The following is a 21,769-nucleotide window of genomic DNA, read 5'->3' on the forward strand; positions in this document are numbered from 1 at the left end:
AATATAGTTGACTGCTGCCAATGCGATAATCGTATGCATTTTGAAATATCGCCGTAGGTGTCGATTGGGTATAGTTTTCTTGAAAATTGGATCGATGCAGTTGCGATGGGGTTCTTTCGGTTTCACGATATGCCTAGTGGGGGTTTCATTTTTTTTGGCTAATTGCTATTTTTACATTTAGTGTATTGAATGCCAGTGCAGTCCATTTGTTTTGATTGGATGGAATTCTGATCGTTTTTCAGTTGGAATAATTTCAACCTCCTCCTCCCGATCTTCCGGGACAACTTTTTCCTGAAAGGGGGCATTTTAAGAAACATTTTAAAGCCAATTTGCCTTTAAAAAAGTTGATCTTACTAACAAAATGGTGGCCATTTTGATTGACAGGTCAGCTACAATCGCAAATTTTGCTAAACTGAGCTAGAGCGAAAGAACATTTGAAAATTTATCACTAGCCAAAATTTCAAGTGCTAAAGTAGGTATATTTTTGGATTTTTGGTGAATTTCTGAAAATCAAATGTAGGCCAAAAACGAGAAAAAAATCAAAATCTTACAAAATTGACCTAGAAACCTGAAATTTTGGATATGCCCTATCTTCGACCTGCAAAATTGATTGGAAACAGTTTCAAATCGATTTGAACAGTTCTGGAGCCTCCAGCACATTTTTGAAACGAAATTTCCACAAAATTTCATCGAGTGAACTTTGAAATCCAAAATTCACGCTGCATTCCAACTTCAAACGCGTTATTCAGTCGACTGCTGGCGGGTTCGAGTCATTTTGGAGCTTCCAGCAACTTTTTGAAATTTCTTGGAGTCTCCAGTAAATTTTTGAAACTTAAAATTTTCACGAAATTCCAAAATTTACTCTGAAAACTGATTTCAATGCGCTATGAAGTCGACTGCAGATGGATTTCAAGTCCTTTTGGAGCCTCCAGCAACTTTTTGGTAATTACTGGAGCCTCCAGTAAATTTTTGAAACTTGAAATTGAGTTGGAAAGCCGAAATTTACTCTGCACAGTAGGTTCAATAGTTGATTCGGACAGATTTTGTGGCATTTTTTGAAAGCAGTAGTTCTTAAAAATCCGCTGGAGGCTCCAAAACGGATTGGAATTCCCAAAAAGTAGCTGGAAGCTTCAAAACGACTTGAAATCCATCTGCAGTAGACTTCATAGCGTATTGAAATTAGTTTGCTGAGTGAATTTCGGCCTGCTGATCAACTTCATTTTTAGTTTCAAAAATCTCCTGGAGGCTTCAAAACTGCTCAAAACGGTTTGAAACCCCCAAGTCTTAGCTTATTAAGTCAATTTAGTATTTTGATTTTTATTCTCATAAATCTGAAATTTCGGTTGACCTGTCCATCAAAATGGCCGCTATGTTGTTAATAAGGCCAGCCTTTTTTTTTGGAAAGTTGGTTTTAAAATGTTCTTTAGGATGCCCCCTGTAAGAAAAAAGTTGTATCAGTGGATTGGTGACCCGGGGGGGGGGCAATTATTCCTATAGTCATTATGCCGGACTATTGATTTTAATATTTCTTACAATATGTAATGGGAAAATATTTTACTAACCAATGAAATTTTAAAGCCTCCAAACTACTCAATTTTTTTTACACTTGATGCAAATCGTTTGAACTCTAAAAAATCATTTCGGTTTCAGGAGCCGCTGTGATTATGACGCCACCAATGAATCAAACAAAACTCGAAGGTGAAAAGTTGGAATTTCCTTGCGGAGCGAAAGCGTTACCTGGCAATGTTACCATTCAGTGGTCCAAAGATGGACAACCAGTTCGAGAAGTGAGCAGTTTAGAGACGAGACTGAACATCAAGAAAGACGGTACCCTCGTTATTAACCCGGTCAGTGGTGACGATTCCGGTCAGTATAAGTGCGAAGTTAGCAATGGTATCGGCGAAGCTCAGGTTGCATCAGCATATCTCAATGTAGAATGTAAGTACCTACTTGTATATTCTGTTGTAATAGATAGGTATAACCAGGGGGAAATGATTGGACTCGATCAGGTCTGAACACATCTGATCCGACCAAAACTTCGATCTGTAATCTGATTAGATCTGGTCTGTTCTAAATGGATCTAGGGAATTCAGATTTTATTTGATCTGATTTGATATATTCAGATCTGGCGGATTCCAATTAGATGTCCCCTACAGAATGTGATCTGGTCTTGACATATCAAAACTGATCAAAACTCCAAATCTAATTTGATCAAAATTCAAAAGATAGATTTTGATTAAATCTGATCAGATTGAATTGGATCCGCAGAATGTCCAGTTCTATATCATGGTCTGATCTGGATCAGATGCGATCATTCTCCCCTGAGTATCTAGGTAGAATTTTCCAATTAAGTAAGTACCTACTTATTGATAATTGTGTAATATTTATGTGAATTACGAATTAATTGTTGCAGATCCCGCTAAAGTAACTTTCACTCCTACTGTTCAGTATTTACCATTTAGATTAGGAGGCGTTGTACAGTGTTATATTAAGGCTAATCCACCATTGCAATATGTGACGTGGACGAAAGATAAACGTTTATTGGAACCGTATCAGACTAAGGATATTATTGTTATGAATAATGGATCTTTGCTTTTCACCAGGGTGAGTAAAGAATTAACCTCAAACCTTTATCCTTATACGTAGTTCTGTAATTCTGTATTAATAATCATTTGCTTAACTTTTGTTGTATTTCAGGTGAACCAAAACCATCAAGGAAGGTATACTTGCACGCCATATAATGCGCAAGGCACCCAAGGCTCTTCGGGTCACATGGAAGTGTTGGTCAGAAAACCGCCCACCTTCACCGTCGAACCAGAAAGCCATTATTTACGTAAAGTAGGCGAAACTGTTGATATGTTCTGTGATGCTCAAGAGGCCGAAGGCACTCAAAAACCCAAAATTGAATGGCAAAGAGTAAGTAACTAAAGACGCCATTTTGTTCATTCATACCACGGTTTTGCTGATTCTTGGGTAGTACTAACATGTGATGGTAATTTTCTTTTGCAGAAAGACGGCCAACCACTGCCTAAAAACAGAGTTCGTATTTCCGGTGGCAATATTACCATTGATGGACTGAGGCGAACGGATTTCGGCAATTATTTATGTATAGCTAGTAACGAAGTTGCCACCATTATGGTTTCTACTCAACTGGTTGTCGAAGGAACGCAACCTCATGCTCCATATAATATAAGCGCAAACACGACTGCATTTACCGCCACTGTGTACTGGCTGCCAGGATATAGTGGAGGACCTGATTATAAACAAGACTACACGATATGGTGAGTGGATTATTAATTATAATAACTACGGATTATTTTTCCTTAATTTACTGGCAATTTTCGATAAATTTATTACTGTCTAGTAATTTTTGGTAAATTACTGGTAAATTAAAGGTAATTTCTGGTAAATTACTGGTGATCTCTGGTAAATTACTGGTAAAGTGCTGGTAATTGCTGGTAAATTACTGGTACTACTGGTCATTTCTGGTAAATTGCTGGTAATTTTTGGTAAATTTAGTGCTGGTAATTTTGGTGAAGTGTTGAAAATTTTGGGTGAATTTCTGCTTAGTAATTTTTGGTAAATTACTGGTAACTAAAGGTAATTTAATTTCTGGTAATCTCTGGTAAATTACTGGTAAAGAGCTGGTAATTTCTGGTAAATTACTGGTACTACTGGTAATTTCTGGTAAATTGCTGGTAATTTTTGGTAAATTTAGTGCTGGTAATTTTGGTGAAGTGTTGAAAATTTTGGGTGAATTTCTGGTAAATTACTGGTAATTTCTGGTAAATCACTGGTAATTTCTGGTAAATCACTGGTAATTTCTGGTAAATCACTGGTAATTTCTGGTAAATCACTGGTAATTTCTGGTAAATTACTGGTAATCTCTGGTAAATTACTGGCAATTTCTGGTAAAATACTGATAATTTTTGGTAAAATACTGATAATTTCTGGTAAAATACTGGTAATTTCTGGTAAAATACTGATAATTTTTGGTAAGTTTGGTGCTGGTAATTTTGGTGAGCTGTTGAAAATTTTGGGTGAATTTCTGCTTAGTAATTTTTAGTAAATTACTGGTAACCTTTGATAAATTACTATAAGTAGTAATTTTTTGTCAAGAATTTTTTTTTAATTCAAAAATTCCAAAAATTTGTGTTACATTTTAATGTAAGTAATTTATAAATTGACGTGAATTTTTATTTTCAGGTATCGCGAAGCCGGCGTTTCGGATTGGTCAAGGATACCGGTGATTCCTCAAGGCAATACTTTCACAACGATAACGAATCTAAAACCGTCGACTATGTACGAATTCCAAGTAGTCGGTAAAAACGCCCTCGGAGATGGAATGCTCAGTAAAATAATTACAGCCAGAACTCTAGGTATCTACGTTATTTATTTATAATACCTAAATAAATACCTACTTACACGTAATATAGTAATCTATTAGGAAAAACTGAAAAATAATCATCATAAAAAAAAATAGCATGTGCTGAAACGAAGACTAATCAGCATGCTCAATACTTTAATAATTATCTAGTCTACGTATCTTTCGTCTTAATTAATCAATTTCAAAATACCGATATGAAATAACATTGTAATTTTCACTATAGATGACGATACGTCTTCTTTACGGAGCGCTGAAAAACCTAAAAATCCAGTTAGTAGTTTTACATCACCCCCCGCCGATGGTAAGGGTCGCAGCATTAAAAGAAACTCGTGTAGCTGCTTATACTTTTTGGTCGAGTTGAATTTCAGCAAATTTTCCTTTTCGCTTGATTTTTTTCGTATTTTTTATTTTTGTCGTCGTTCTCGTATATCTCTGAAAATTTCACGTACCGAAAGCTTGTGCATTTTTTTGTTCACAATAGCATCGAACGATGCATAGACTCGCGGCGTGTGAAAAAAAACAGCGTCAAATGGACTGGCTTTTAAGAATAATCGAGCTTTTTCAAAATGCTTAAAAATGCTACCCGAGCATTGTGTGTGTTTTTTTCTCGTTCAAATAGAGTAGATCGCTTCTCGATTTTTTTTTCTTTTTTTTTTTCAACGTCAATTACTCTACCTACAATAGTAGTAAAAACACATAATGTCGAATTTTAATGCATCTCCATTGAATTTTTCTATTCAACGAAGCCGCTCGTCGTCTACTTTAAAGGGAATTTTTTTTCACAATTTGGATCGACGGAACGCCAGCCAGCACGTTGCAAAGAATTAAAAACCTATTGTATCGGTTATTAGAAATCCTTTCAGAGGCTGTGTAGCTCGTTTGAATTATTTATGATTTGTGCAGCATATGTAGGCGTACGTAGGATAGGAATAGAACCAGAGAGGGGATGTAAAATGAATATTATTGCCGGAGTTGATTTTTTGATGTGGGTTTGAAAATCATTCGAAGGAGGTGCAGAACTCTGTAGAAATGGAGAAGTTCTTCGTATATTCTATCATAATGATATCTTTTTAATAACTAAAAAAAAAAAGCATGATCCTTTTAGATAACCTTTCTATACTCGTATATTGGATGCATTTATTTTAAGAAGGGAGAGTAAGGCATAGCCAATATAGAATTTTAAAATGCTACGAAGAGTTCACTCTCCGAGTTCTTGGGCATTTATCCAAAAAAAAAAGAGAAAGAAAAAAAGAAAACCTAAATACATAAACCGATATCGACAATCATTAGGATTTTATTTTTAGCTTTTGTTATGTTTTTTATTTATGTATTTTTTTTCTCTGTGTACTGTTTATTTATTATTTTCTCGCTTTGTATACGGTAGTTAGAATGGCTGGTATATTTTTTTGCAGATGTTTTAGATTGTAGTAACATAATTTTCCCTACAGACTCTAGCCTCGGAGCTTTTATTATTCATTCGGTTAGAGGTAAGTATTTACGAGTCGTTTTGTTTTAGTTGCGTTCGAGTTTTTTTTCTTTTTTCTTTTCTATTTTTTCAAATGAAATGCGTAATGCAAGAAAATAAAAGTTTACGCTAGACTCGTGCTCGACGTAGTGTTGATCGGTTCTGTTGTGGAGATGGTATTCGAGATTTATAATCGGTGATTTTTTCGTTTTGCCAGGTCCGAGACCAGGTGCTCCGAGAAATGTTACTGTACAGGAGGTCGATAGCGGATTCGTTATTTCGTGGGAGGCTCCTCAAGAAAGACCGGAGATGGTCAAGTATTATACGATTATGTACAGAATAGACGATGTTTGGAAAGATTTAACTAGGTCGAGCAAGATCAGGTCCGATGAGACCAAGTATTTAGGTGAGTTGACCTAAAATAGTGTACCAATATTTATACTATATTTTTTGAGGAGTATTTGATTTTTTTTTAAAATTGAAATGTGGAGTGTTTTTATTCGGGTTAATTGGCAACCCTGTTATGATTTTTGCTGTTTTTCGTTCCAACCGTGGAGGGACTACCTACCCTGCCCTCGCTTCCTGTCATTAATTCCATAGAATTTATAAAACGATGAAACGATTGTGAATTTTAAATTACCTATTGAAAAAATTTCAAGTTTAAATCAAAGTATAGGGTGTCAAAAAAGTTCTGATCTCTGATTAGTGATTTTTGTAAAAAGAATTGAAAATACCTATTGAAAATTATTTCTGTTCTTACCTATGCCCAGGAGTCCTTAAAATGAGTATTTTTCAAGTTTCTCAAATTCTTGATTAAAAAATACATTTTTACAAAAAATTCTTTTAGGGAAGCACAATACGATCAGCGTAGTTCAATTAAACTAGGTAACAGAAGCAGCTTATCATCATTTCTTCACTTTTTCAAGGGGTTCAAAAATTGTCATATTTTTATAAATTTCTTGCGATGGTCTTGTTAAATTGTACTTGAAAGAATGGGTAATGCCTTCTCCTCCCTCTGCTACATTTAAATTTTTTCATGGCAGTTTTTCTTTCGTAAAATAATAATATATTTTTAATTTGAAAAAACTTGAAGAAATTTTATATCATTTGAGCTCAGCGAAGGTGTGAAATTCCTCTGAAGTGCTGTATTTGTTGGTTTTGAAAAAAAATTTTATCATTTCAAAAAAATGTATTTTTTTGAAATTTTTTGTAAATTTTGATCGCTTATTGAAACAGCTGTCTCAATAAGGAGAAAACAATTTTGTATTAGGCAATAAAGTTCTGAATTTCATCTTCAGATTTTGTTTTGGCAAATTTTTAAAGATTCAAAATCTGGTTCTAAAATTTGAAAATCTATTCAAAATTTGGATTTGCGTAATTTCTATTTTTCACGTCCTAAATTAGGTAAATCTTGGTGATTGTTTTGAGCTGTTCTATAATGTCCTGGTGGAATTTTGGGTTTTCTGGTGTTCAAAAAATACAGCACGATTAACCATTCTGGTGAATTTTTTGACCATTTTTTAAAATTGAGTTCTGGCATTTCAAAATGATGGATTTTTTTCAAAACTGAACAATTCAAGAATTTGCTAATGATTTCAAAAGGACTCAAAACCTGCAACCAATCAATTTAATTGGACAAAACTAGGATTAGAATTTTTGGCTAGGAAACTATCATTATTTTGCCTCGTGATGTGACAGTCTTCGAAATTATTGAGAAAGAGAGTCTCATCAGTACATATTTTTGTACAGTTCAACTTTCTCTTTGAAACTCCAACGTTTGAGCATAATAAATTGAAATCAGCAAAAATTGGATCAAATTTGTTTGCATCGTTTAAAGAAACGTTGAAAAGAGAGTAAAAATTACTCGTATTTGTAACAAATTTTCAAAGTTCTAAGTGGAATTTTTCTCAGAAAAACTCAATTTTTAAACGTGAGTTGAATAATGGGGCAATTATCCAACCCAAGAGGTCTTATCAAATCAGAGTTGTCATCGGATTAGATTGAATCTGATCAGATTGGATCCGAGTAATAATGATCATTCTCTCGATTCAATTTGATCTGATTTGATCTAATTAGATCAATAGTTTCGATCGGATTGGATCTTTTCAGGCTTGATCAGATGTAATTTTTCATTTTTCCCTTAATTTTTTTGCACCAAAATTGCGATTTTTAAAACTTTGACCCCTCCTTACCCTCCCTCCAGAAGTTTAGTTTTAAGATTGATAACAAAAGGATGCCAAATTGAGAATCAGTGCCTCTAGAAACTTGAACGTTGGTATCCGTGATTCATTTTTAAAACTCTCTTAACTCCTTTTAAGGGGCTCAAATATTTTGATTTACGGATAAAATGATTTTTAGAAGCAGAATCAGCGTCTTCGAAAACTTAGAAAACTATAAAACTTGATTTCTATATAACTTTTTTCAATGACTTGGAATATTTGTGATCCCCTCTCCTCTCCCTTTCTTTTCTCCATAGTTAAAGCATGGATTTTTCAAAAATACTCGAGAAAATGCAGGATTTGATGATAAAATGATAATTAAAGATTCTAAAAGGCGAACATTTGGAGTGTTTTAACAAATCCTTTCGATCAGGTTTGAAAAAAGTCAAGAAAAAGTGTTATTTTGTACGAAGGTTTTTCTTTTTTTCGAAAATTTCAAATCGTTATTTTTAATGAAAATTCAACAAAAAAGTAAGTTTTTCATTTTTTGAAAAATGAAATAGCCAAAGCTCTAAATTAAAAAAAATACTGATTTGAAGTCTTTTCTTTGTAGTTTTTGAAAATTATACCTATATTTATTGAAGGAGGGGGTCTTTCATTTTGAAAATGTTTTTATAAATTGTAAGGTCCCTTTCAAGGTCTTCCTTTTTCATTTTAAAATTTTGTTGGACACTGGGTATGATTCTAAGGTGTACTTTTTTCCTTGAACTTCGTCTCTTCAATTTATGAAACCGATTTACTCAAAATTTCAATCTGACGCACTGCGTTCTTCTCCATGTAGTCCTCAAATTTTGGTTGTATTTAAAAAAAAAAAAAATTGAAAATCATATAATGTACTTAATGTGTAATTTGTTATGATTTCGATGGTGTTAATTTCGAATTTCTATCTAAAAAACTGAAAAATTTTCGTGATCTGCGATTCGTGGGATTTTCAAATGTGCTGATTTTAAATTTCGATCTGTTTTTTTTTTTTTTTTTTTTTTTAATGAGTCTCCAAAATTTCATGAAATTGAATAAGTTCGCGTGACCTATGCTTTGCTAGGGTTTTAGATGAGGTGCTAATATCAAATTTTTGAATTGATTTTTTTCGATTTCATCTTTTTCTTTTCTATAACACAGACCACGAATCATAATTATCATGAGGTTTGTTTAGAACTCTAGTGAACATGTCAAGACCATTCGCAATACTTCTGCGAAATTCAGCTGCTCAAATAAATAGCATCTAGTACATAGTTACTGCTTGTCTTTAAGTTCACAAAATTAATCAATTTTTTACTCCACTAAAGTTTCTCTTTACTTACTTATCTGTACTGTACGTCTATACGTATTCTTGCTCGAATTTGCCGAGACAATTTGTAATTTTCTCATTACGCCGATGGCGATTGCAGTGAAAAACATGGTCGGCGGACGAACGTATTTTCTGCGAGTTATAGCCCATAGTAACAGTACCCACGAAAGTAGCGAAGAAGTAAAATTCATCGTTCCGGCTCGCGTTAAACAAAAAGCAGTCACGGCCGGCGTAGTCGGCGGAATATTATTTTTCATCGTTGCCATAATATTATCCATTTGCGCGGTCAAAATATGCAATAAACGCAAACGAAGGAGACAAGAAAAAGGTACGTTTCATCTACGAAATATCTCTACCTAGACTTACCTACCTATCTGTTTAATGGTTACTTACCTATTTACTAGAGGTATGTAGTGTAGGTATATTGTATGTGGTGTATTTCGTCGAGGTCGTGGATTATCTATCTAGTTACTTATTCGTAAAAGAATGAAAAAAAATTGCTCTTCGGTGATGAAGGAGCAAAACCAACGTTTGAATGGAAAATTCCCGGAGCACGTTGAAAAATGTTTTTTTTTGGTCTTGTGTACTTAGCAGTGTTGCCAAATAGCTGCAAAGATGTATGTAGTTGTACTGGAATTTTGAAGAATTTGAAATATTCTGTAATATTTTCAACTTTTATTCATCGATTTAAATTTCGTTATTTTTTTTCAAGTCCCAAAATTAAATAGCTTCTTTGATTGGTAAAAAAAAAAAATAGAAAAACTTACTTACTTATGACTTTTTTAACAGAAAGTGAAAAAATTACTGCAAATTGAAACACCTTTTCAACATTGATTCAAAAAAATGCTCAAAATAAAAAAAAATGAATATCTATACTTGCTCAGAAAAAATTATTTTGAAAAGGTATCTGAAAAAACCCACCTTTGATTTTTCTAACGTAAAGCTGAATGAAAAAAAAAGTCACCATGTGCTGCTGGCAACACTGAAATTGTACCTGTGTGTGTATTTACGGCGCGAGAGTATGCAAATTATCGAACATCCAACCTAATTATTACCGTCCTTTGACGTCTGTTTCAGCTTATAACATGGTAGCCTGCCGAATCACCGATGCTCGTAATGGTGGCCAAATTCCAACTGTAAGACAAGTACCATTAAACAAGTAAGTGTGTCATTAGTTCATCGTATCACTGCCAAAGCAAAGGGTACTGAACAAATCAAATTGAAAAGAAAAAGGCTGCATGACCGTGTTTTCTACTTGTTTGTTTTCTCTCCACTTATTTATGTATGTCCACCTACGTGATCTGATCACCGATCTTTGTATAGGAAACGAAAGATACTACCTACTTACGTGTAATATTGTAAAGTTGTGCATTAACAAATTCCCCCACCATGGATCGCCGAATATCGAATACGAGGTTTAAAATATTCCCATTGATGGTTCCCCTTAATGTTTGTGTGTTTTTATACAGGCTTGCCGAATCACATACGTACCGTGACTTCAGCTTAGAGCTTGCACCGTAAATTACATATCTATGTGACTAAAAAAAAAAAATACAGTAAGATGATTTTATTGTTGTTTTTTTCGCTCGTTCTTTCTGTCATTCTTTCTCTCTGATATACCTATTTATTTACTCGTACATATACGTATAGTGCCTTGGCCTTTTTGATTTACTCGTATCATATTCATATCATATCATCGCTTGCATTTTTATATACGCCTGATTATCTCTCATATCGTGTGCGTGTGTAATATCTAATATTCGACTTTATATACATATTACGTGTTGCCGAATAGGCCTAATAACCTTTACATCACAATCTAATATCTCGATCTAGCTCTCGCTCAAAAGATAATCATACTGTTAAATATCGATTCGTCGTTTTTTAATTAAATTAAAATTTTATTATTTTGAAAAAAAAAAGAAAATAAAGAAACGAGGTATTGTTAATGCACTGCTTTACTTTCAACGATACTTGAAAATTTTTTCCTCCCCCTTATGATTCGTATTTACTCGTATTTGAAACGAGATTCCCACATTTGTTTAATGGGCATCTCGTTAGCATCCGGTGAAATTTTACTGAAAAAAAATCGAATATCTTAAGGTGATCCATTCTTGTCATTTTGAATGATGAATTGATGTTTCAAGTAATCGACCATACGGTTTTTGGTGGTCGGTTTTGGGCGAGATTTGGGCCTAACAAATAGGCGCAGCTTTTATTAATACGTTTTTCTTCTTATTTTTTTTGTACCCATTTTTTTTACGACTCTTTCTTACTACACTGTTTTATATTTACATATAATATACGCATGATTAATCATTAACACGATTTGGTGGCGTTTTTCTGTGCCCACTTGAGAATGTTGCGAATGGTGTTTTTTTCTTCTGCGGTGCACGTTTTTGCACCTTTCACGTTTAGGGGTGTCTTGTTTTTCAGTATTTTATTTTCGAAAAGAAGGTGGAGGGTGAAGGAATAAATAAAATGTGTTTTTCATTCGTAGGAGTATTCGGTTGGGCGTTTTTGATGGAATTAGTGGTGTTGAAATGAAAAGAATTTAGGTTACTTTTTCAGGCCCACTAATTTACGTCTATATTTTATTTATTTTTATTTGATTTTAATGATCTTATTTCGATACCAGATGAAATAAATATGGTGGTAAAATTCCATTTATTTAATGTCATCCTGTCTACGTTTGGAATTTTTCAATGTACAAAATTGAATGTTTAACGAGGGTATTTCTCGGTCACTCGGTTACCAATTTTCCTCATTTTTTGCTAAAGTATGGAATAGCTTTGAAAATGAAAAAAAAAAATGTGTAATCTGCAGAAAAAATTTAATGGGCAATTACAATAACCATAGGAAAACCTAATGTTTAGTTGAATTTAAATTATGATCACGTTCAGAGGTCCAATTTCGATGCAAGTAGGGAAAATAGTACAAATTTTTTGGAATTGAAATTTCTTTCAAAAAAGGTTGTAAAATGTCAATAAATGCTCAAAAATGGTCTTCAAAATAGTGTGGCCATGAGAATGTACCTACCTCAGAAAAAAGATTTCCTGAAATGTACCTGCTCAATCGTACATTTTTAGTGCTGAAGAATTTTTTGGAAAAAATGGAGTTCGAAAGTACCCTTCAAAACTTACTGGTTGTTGAGAAAGTCGCACTTTTTTTGGATTTTGAGTAATTTTTGGGGGATAATTGGGCCTTAAAAGATACCATCTTCTTTCTTATGTTGAAATTAAGCTTCTGAATACGATTGTACATATTACATATGTAATCCAAAGGTCATCAGACCGGTGTTTCTCAAGGACAATAACTGCTGGATATTCGATTTCACCAGAAATATGCAATTTATGGCCTATTTTGAAAAATTCAAATCCATGTAGGACTCTGAACTTTTCTTATGGGAAGCTCAATAAATTAGCATTGGGGGCTTTCTTAGTTTCTTATGAGTTCTCAATGTTCTCATGCTCTGGTGAAAAACGTGAGCAAAATCAGTGACTTGGTGACTGATACGGTCCTAGATTTTGGTCAAGAATTGTATTTTTTTTTCTTTTTTGAATATTTAAAGACGTATTTCTCATCAATTTTATTTTATTATTTTCTTATTTTTATAATAATTTGTTTCGAATGTTTTGGAAAAAATTACGTACAGAAGATAGTAATTTTAAAAATGGGAGAAAAAATTGAAAAAAATTATAGTGGATTCAATTTTTGAAAATTAATGAAATTGTCATGCTTTTGGATTGAAAAAAAAATCAGGAGAGAGGTATTCCAATTTGTAGAAAACTTTTTAAACCAGACCAAAAAATCTGGCGTGCATTTAAAAATACAACACCAGCTGCAATTTCAAGTGCTAAATTTTATTTTTCGATTTTTTAAAAAGTATATTTTTCATAAAAATGATCAAAAATTGTTCGAAGTAAGATAGAAAGCCAAAATTTTCTTTTGTGCGCTATTTTAGGCCTCTTGGAACGACCAGTAATGATTTCGAGCCGTTCCGGAGCGTCCAACAGATTTTTAGATTTTTATGATTTGTGGAAATTATTCGCAAAAGAAGTCTAAATGAAAAAGTACGTCTCGAGTAAGGCACAAATTTTCAAAATCTGTTCGTATAGCGTTTCAAATCCAAAATTTTCTCCAGTGATGATTTATAAAAAAAAAAAAAAAAATGAAAAATTTGTCGTTCATGGACACATTTTACAAAAAAAAAAAAAAATGAAATGTTGCCTGGTATCCTATTTTTGACCACTGAAATATTTGTAAATTGGGGTCCATTTGAGTTATTGTGAAACTCCAGCTCATTAGTTATGATTTATGTCTTTCAATCCTGGCTTAATAATTCTCTGGAAATTGAGAAACTGAATTTGAGGATTTTTTTTTTCAATTTTTAAAGGTATTGAGCCCGGAAACTATATTTTATGATCAAATTTTCATTGTTAAATATTTTAAAATCAAAATTTGGAATTTTGATTACGTGTTTGAATACATTTTTTGCTTATTTGATCGATTGCTTAAATTTTTCTCAACATTGATATTTTTGTCCGTTAGTCAATCAATCGATTAGTTGATTTTTAGTTGATCCGATTTCTTAGAATTTAAATTCTAAAATTTTGCTCGATTAATAGGCAAATTAATTTATTTGAATCTTTGAACTGCTTGGGTTGCTCATTCAATTCTCGATTCTTCAAAAATTGATTCATGCGTCGAATTATTTCCAATATCAACAGTTTCACTCATTTTTTTCAAACGATCAGTTTGGTCTTTCAACTCCGAATTTATATTATTAAATTATTCGAATTGTATAAAACTGCTTGATAAATTTATTCGAACTCGTATTTATTGTCAGCCATTAAAAGCATATTTTGAGATACAAAATTTTCCAAAGATTAATTTTGTGTAACGTGTACTCAGTTCTGTTATCAGAATGTCTTTAAAAAATTCAATTCTTTGATAAATTTTCATCGGAATTCACGAATTACTCATTTTTGACATATTTGTGGGTACTTTCCTACCTATTCTTTGTAGGAATTTTCCACTTTCGAAATTCTAATCTACTTTCTTTCCCAAGTAGGCTTATTTGCTGTTTTTATTTTTCTTACAATTTTATTCAACATAAAAGGGCACAAAAACGTGAATACCGTTCGTTTGACCTTTCACCTTTAAAAAAATACGTGGATTGAGTAAAATTCGATTTTATTTTTACTCTTTAAATGAAATTGATTCCTATACTACGTTGTAATTCATAATTCATATAGTACCTACTACGTAATTACTACTTACCTATTTAATTTATATAATACATAACGAATGATTATTTGTTCTTTGTTTTGCTGCCATAATGAAGGATTACAGGTGATGAATTAGCAAGCTGTTGATAATATATTGCACAAGAGCACACACTGGTATTTATAAATAATGTTCACTTGCACCATTGTTTTTTTTTCTGTGCTTTTATTTTTCATTTTCATTTCTCATACACAAACGAAAGTCTCTGAAACGAAAAATAAACAACTAAAATAATTTACGAAATTTCGAACTGTTTGAAAATGATTTTTGGCTAGTGTGAAATTTATCACGTATAATTATTTACGAGGTGCGCTTTTTTTTAGTGTATTTCTTCTGTAAACTGTGTTATCTCTGTGTATCGGAGTACTAGAAATTGAGTAGAAAAAATTTAGTTCTCGAAAGGGGTGTAGTTGAATTTGTAATGGAAGAAGGGTGGGTGCGCAGTTGGGGTATTCGTAGATCTGAAATACATTATTAGGCCTATGTGAAATTATAACTTGATATACTGTGCATAAGTATGCATATCTAATATGTTGAACTTGAAATGCTTTTGTGTGTTCACGTATTTATTTTTTATTAGCATGATTGTTTTTTTTTTTGTTTGGTTAGTTTGTGTTATTTTATAATATAAGATAGGTAATTGGTTATTAATTGTGGTGATGGGATGTGTAAGGTTGTTTGAATGTAGTGCTTTAATCGGGGAATAACCAATTTTTTTTCAAAGCATGAAAGTGGATGATCAACGCAGTTGTATTGGAAATAATGGCCAAATGCGATTATTTGGTTGAAAATGCGTTTGAAATTTACTCTACCCTCTCCCTCGTTTGGTGTGAAATGATTTGAATGAATACGAAGGTTGCGAAGGTTTGTTCGTTGGAATGATCTGAATATTTCTAGTTAAGTATTATTTCAGTTTAATCACACCTCTTTTCCCGTGAATTTGACCAATTTTCTCTACTAATTAAGTAATTATGCTTGAATTTTTTCGTGTGTTCGAGTTTGATGTTATGAAGAATACCTACATTTAGAATTTTTGTGGGATTTGGCTTAAAATACGATTAAAATTGAACGAACTTCGAATCCAGGAAGGTCAGAGACTCCGCCCGGCAAATTATTACCTAGGTACACATTAATAATGTGGAAATGATTATGAGAAGGGAACAGGGTTGAAATTTTCCTGAAAATGACCTGTTCTGATCATGGATTTATTCAAAAGACATCAACTAAATTCGGTGGAGACAGCTTCATTTTGAATTGATAGTAGGAAATTAAGAAAAAATGAAAGTAAAGTCTCCTCCTGCTGAAGAGAAATTTCAAATCATGAATTGGTATATGTTTTGGTCAAGTACATATGACTTAATGCGTAGAATCTCAAATAGACCAAAAGTTTGAAAAATAGCAGAAAATCATTTTTTTGAAAAATTGACATAATTTTAACAATTTGGGTTATTTTTTTCAAGTCCTTACAAGTTGAAGTCAGATTTGGTGTATAAAAGTTCACTTTAAAATGCCAGAGATTATGGCATAAGTAATATCAAAATGTTTGAAATTGGTCATTTTTGTTTTTAAAAGTTGAACACGATGACGAGAATTTATCGCATATATTTTTTAAGTTTGTAGAAGTCAGAAATAATAATTATGAAGAATTAAACAATTTTTTTTCACGTTTTCAAACGTCAGCGTGATCGAAATTTTTGGACAGACCCCGACCAAAAAAAAAAACAATATTCATGTCAAAATATTAGCTTCATAGGTGCCTCTGGAGGGAAAATATGGTTCCTCCAAGAGAGGGAACTTTCAAAACAATCGTGGTCTTCTTCGTTCTAACCCCATATACCATCCTGTTTTAGGATTTAGACCATTTCCATCACAATTCAAGACGACTTTTTGGGTTCTACTGAGAGATTAAAAATTTTCAAATTACTTACCTACTTATTTTTGGGTAAATTCGTGTTTTGAAAATGTTTTGTTCTCAAATATTTCCCATTAATGAAGCCAAAAGCCAAAACATGGAAAGATATCATTTCTGAAACTCGGGAAATATTTTGGAACACAGTGGTGCCAATTTTTTGGTCAACATTGCGGATTTTAAAAAACCGAAAAAAATGATAATTTTTTGGCTGTTTTTCTCAAAATTTTGAAATTGTCAATAACGACCAGAAAATGCCAACCTCTCAATAGAACCCTAAACATGGTCTTGGATTTTGATGGCAACGGCCGAGGTTGATGCAAAATCTCGAATACTATTTTTTGGGACTACACCATTTCGCCCTAAACAGGTTGGGTCGGAGTTGAAGCGAAAAACCTTGATTGCTTCAAAAACTCCTCTTTGAGGACCCATATTTCCCATCCAGGGTAACTTTACGAAGCCAAAATTTTTTCAGAGTGACTTGAAACTCAAAATGAAGGGATCCACTGAATTTGGTCTAAATCTTCCAACATTATTTTTCGCGATCCACTCTAGAGCTCAATTCTGAATAAATATAATATTTTTAGCAATTCTTTTCTGATTTTTCCATCGTTTTTACCCATTTTCAGTGGCAGTTGGAAGAGAGAGGGGTGCAAGTTGAATCTCATTTTCAATTTTTTTATTTTTTTCTTCCTAAAAAAACAACGACAAGAACAACAACTATAAAAATTCTAATATTTCTATTGATGTGGCTGATACTTCATGGTTTCATACAGTTAAAAAAATTACTTTTAATACCCCTTTAAAGATAGAGAGAAGGAGTAGGGGATGAGTGCAAGATGGAAAAAAACTGCAAAAATTTGAGAATTTTCGTCAATGCCCTCCTTCATCTTGCCCCCTTTTCAACATGAACTGAAATTCCAAGATTCTTAGCAAGATATTGGGAAAAAATGATTAATATAACTAATTGTAAGTTGAAAAAAAATTCGATCTATCATCATTTTGGTCGTTAAGAGGGTAAGGTAAAAAGTTAGTGAGGCGAGAGAATGGTGTTCTTCCTTCGGTCTTTTCTGCTCTCAATCCTATGCTTCAATTCTTCAGAACGTCTTGAGAAAGTACAATTTTCTGGTATTTTCATGACATTTGGAAGGGGCTCCTAGAGTAAATTGACCGAAAATGTTTCTCATGATTTTGGAAACTTGAAAATAATGGCGTTTTTTATACATAGTCTCTGTCCTTTTTAGATTTTTTTTCTCTTAAAATTTATGATAAAAAGGGGGGAAATGATTTTTGAAAACAAAATAGAGTCAAATAAAATTCATTGTGATGAAATTTTCTTCAAATTATCGAATTTTTGAAAATTTGTAATTTTACTATCGTACGTTGATGAAATTTCAATTTTGAATCCAGGCCATCCCCTCTTGAACCCTTTCAATCTAACACTCAACTGAACCCAAATGCCAAATTTGAACGAATTTTATTGGTGTTCATTGGAAAAACAGGCTATTGAAAAAAAAGCCGGTTTGGGTACAAAATTTTTGTTTTTAAATTTTTCATAAGTTCAGCCGGCTCAAGCTGGTGAGGAGGGTGAGAGGGAGTTTGGAAATGTGTATTTGATTCAATAACTTGAAATTTTTCCTGCGTCTTGTTGAGGAGTGTTTTTTTTCGCTGAAAATACATATAGGGTCAAAAAAGGGAAAAGAAATGCTAGGGAAGGTAGAATGTTGATTGGAAACTACCTACCATTTTTGATATTAATTCTCAACTGTTCTTTGTGAGGTTTTGGGAAATTGACGTCTCGTGAATGACCATTTCTCCCTGTAATTTTTTTTCGAACGTTTCTCTTCTGACTACCGAATTCACAAATCCGAATTCCCGAATCAATATTCCCCAAACAACCATTCCCCCTAAATAATCCCCCCAACTTAATTTTCAAATTTAATTCTCTACAATTTTGATAAGGAAGTGAGTTTTTTTTTTTTTTTTGGTATTTCGATAAACAGAAAGTACGATTTCTAGGCAAATTATGACAGGAGTGAGATTTTGGTGGAAAAAGTTGACTTTCTGGAAATTTTGTGAAGAAACAGAATTTTCCTGTTAAGTTGACAAAAAATGGGTCTTTTTTTAGAGTTCCTGCAAAAAGTAAGATTTTTTTTGGTAATTTTGATGAAAACTGATTTTCTACTGTTTTGACTGAAAAAAAAGAAATTTTACTACCACAAAATATCAAGACTTTCATGATTTTAAAAAAAAATCAATTTTTGTCCACTCAAATGCACTTGGGAAAATGAGGTTCGGGGGGGGGGGGGGGTTCAGGGTTTTTTCATTTGGGAAAATGTATTCGAGGGAATGTCCTAGAACCGTATTTTGATCAATTCTAATGTGAAAAATACTCCATATTAGAAGCATTATTTACTCGTATCGTGGAGACTTGGCAATTCAGTAGAAAATTAGATATTGTGAAGGACTGAAGATCAGTCAGGGTATCTGAAAATTGATTACAGAGCTTTTATGGACGAATAATCGCATCAGGGTTCCCTTTACAACTGCGTTAGATTTGGAATGAATAAAAAATACTGAAGTAAAAGGGATCTGGGTGTTGGTTTCGTTGGAATTATTGCGAATGTGTGAACTGGAATGGTTTTGCGTTGCATTATACATAGGACTAATCGAGTGCATTAGGTATATCTAGACGCGTAAACATGAATACACATTTTTTAAAAATCACGTTAATTAGCCTCTAGACGTAATAGTTATGTTGATAATATATTTAGAGAGTAGCCTATCTAGAAACTAGGCCCATAGGTACACATGCTGTTTGCGTACATCTATACGCGCATTTTATTACATAGGTACCTATTATCGAATTACCATAACGTACGTATTTAGCACGTGTGCATTTGTGTGTAATTTTTGCAGGTCTGACAGGGCCGGAATATCACGTATGAACAACGTGTTCAACATGATGCTAAAATGCGTCGCTCATCCGCATCGCACGTGCATATACTCGAGAGATGGCATCGACGCCGGCAAATCATCGGCGGATTACGATAACGAACTGCACGCTAGACGCGTCCGTCCCATATCTCGAGCGCCGGACGGACGCTTCATCCTGAGCAGTAGTTCGCGTTCTAGCAGCATTAGTAGCTCGATCGACGACGGCGGTTTCCTGACACATCCGGCTTTCCGAGACGTGGCTCCGTTCGGCCATCATCATCAACCACGCCCTGGCGGCGGTTCTGGCGGCGGTGGATCGGCGGTGGTTTTGGTTCATCAGCATCAGGATCATCACAGTTCGAGGAGATCGGAGATCTCGATGGATAGTCGAAACGTAGCTCAAGGCCAGACACCCCATCACGCTGCCGTTTCTGCCATATACACCCCGTTCCTGTCCAGTTCTCCGGCCTCCACCATCATATCGCCTTTGATGTCGCCGGCCTATTTTAGCGATCTGAGCTCCGTCCGGCAGCCTAGTTCGGCCGAACGGACGCTTCGCAGCGGTCACGATACGTTCGGTCACGAGTTACCTTCGCTGCAGGCGATTCGCGAAGAAAACGAACGTATACTGAACTCGTACAGTCCGTCGAGGGTGTTGAAACCGCGTATTTCGAGACCATCGGCCGCTGCCAGACACATCAAGTACGCCCGCAGCGCGCCCGAACTGGCGGTCAGCGTTGTACCGGAGACATCGCCGGAGAGCCGGTCCAGCTCTAGCGGTCTCGGATCCAAAAACACATCCCATCAAACCGGCAGCACCGGTACAGCCGAATGGTCTCGATTGCCACCCTACAGACATCCACCAGCGCCACCTCCGCCGCCTCCCCTACCCTCAACGTCCGGCATGCTATCGGCGAAACCGCCGTATCTGCGAACGTGGCTCGATTACACGCCGTCTCCGACGCAGTCGGTCACCAGCAATAAGCCTTTGAGCGTCGACGATCATTACGAATTCGATCCGATATTCCCCGCCTCTCCTACGCCTACCGAATTAGTCCTAACACCGCTACCTCCGGCTGTTCGCGTCAAACCTGCCATCGCGTCGTCGTCCCATCACTCGAAACAGGATGAAATCGAGGCCAGAGTACAAGCCATGAAGGAAGAGTTCCACGAGTATAAACGCAGACAAGCGCAGATGAAACGATTAAAAGAGTTTGAGAGTATCTGCTGAGATCTGAGATGGCTAACGCTGCTGCTGGCCTTTGTTTTATCCCTCACTTTATCTCGCTTCTTCGCCGCGCTTATTTCCGGTTCGATGATGAATGACCACGATCATGATGATGATGATGATGATGTTGTGTGCGATGATTTTTTTTGTTCGTTCGTTCGTGAGTATTGTATTACCATATCGATTACTACTTATATACCTATATGTATGAAAATGTTATCCCGAAATACCATTTTTCAAATGTACTTGTACTTTTATGCTGATTACCAATTTTTTCCTATCTTTTATTTTCCCTTTTCCTCAGTCCATACGTACTGTTTGTCGCAATTTCTGATCTTTTTAATTTATTTATTTTCTTACGATGATAATTGTGTACTTTCATTATTGTTTGTAATACCTAATTGTGTATTTAGATTTTTATCGAATTGATTTCTTGCCTCATCCTCCTCCTCCTCCTCCCTCTTACCCTGTATTTATTGTGTGGAATTCGTTGTGTTCGAAAGTTTTAAGATATTTTATATGTATGATTGTGTATGTAGGTTTTCTTGGACGAATTCATTCGGTTGTATGGCAAGTGAGAGGTTTCGATGAAAGACTTGGGTGTCATTGGAGACGTGTGAATGGTTATTAAAAATGAAACTTGGGGCTGAAGATGGTTTCAGAAGTTCAGTCTGGTGGTTTTCATAACTGAAGAAATTTTTATAATTATTGGAGCAAGGAATTTTATGATGTGAAAATCTAAAAATTCGTGGTCAATTTGAAAAATCCTTTTCTCAAGTTGAGCTTTTTATTCAACTTTGCTCAAAATTATCTCAAAAACTAAGCCTTTTAGAAAAAACTAATCACACTGTATTGATTGGAAATATTTCATATTCTATTCTATAATATTTTGTTTCCCCTCTTGTTGTTTTAAAGCATCATTTTTGTCTGGATTTTTTTTACGAAGAAATTGAAAATGAGATTTGAATTTTCTATCACAGAAAATCGGTTATTATTTTGTTGAAATGAAAAAAAAAAAAAAAAAAAAAAAAAAAAGAAAAGGAAAAA

General features: G+C 34.2%; 1 protein-coding gene across 10 annotated transcripts in view; it reads left to right on the forward strand.

The window, feature by feature from the left end:
• tutl (turtle) overlaps positions 1-21,769 on the forward strand; it is a 327,343-nt gene extending 305,574 nt beyond the window's left edge. For 5 of the 10 annotated variants that reach the window (XM_065357958.1, XM_065357963.1, XM_065357961.1 and 2 more), the window contains 10 exons: positions 1,651-1,938; positions 2,414-2,604; positions 2,698-2,916; positions 3,010-3,281; positions 4,207-4,379; positions 4,611-4,688; positions 6,070-6,258; positions 9,460-9,687; positions 10,437-10,518; positions 19,477-21,769. In XM_065357958.1, coding sequence (XP_065214030.1) covers positions 1,651-1,938; positions 2,414-2,604; positions 2,698-2,916; positions 3,010-3,281; positions 4,207-4,379; positions 4,611-4,688; positions 6,070-6,258; positions 9,460-9,687; positions 10,437-10,518; positions 19,477-20,725 — 2,969 coding nt within the window. In that variant the 3' untranslated portion in view covers positions 20,726-21,769. Of the gene's footprint in view, positions 1-1,650; positions 1,939-2,413; positions 2,605-2,697; positions 2,917-3,009; positions 3,282-4,206; positions 4,380-4,610; positions 4,689-5,799; positions 5,875-6,069; positions 6,259-9,459; positions 9,688-10,436; positions 10,519-10,828; positions 10,916-14,706; positions 14,765-19,476 lie in introns of those variants that run through there. The other 5 variants (XM_065357964.1, XM_065357967.1, XM_065357965.1 and 2 more) reach the window with 5 other exon arrangements.

The sequence above is a fragment of the Planococcus citri genome, chromosome 3 (genome assembly GCF_950023065.1).
Source record: "Planococcus citri chromosome 3, ihPlaCitr1.1, whole genome shotgun sequence".
Lineage (NCBI taxonomy): Eukaryota > Metazoa > Arthropoda > Insecta > Hemiptera > Pseudococcidae > Planococcus > Planococcus citri.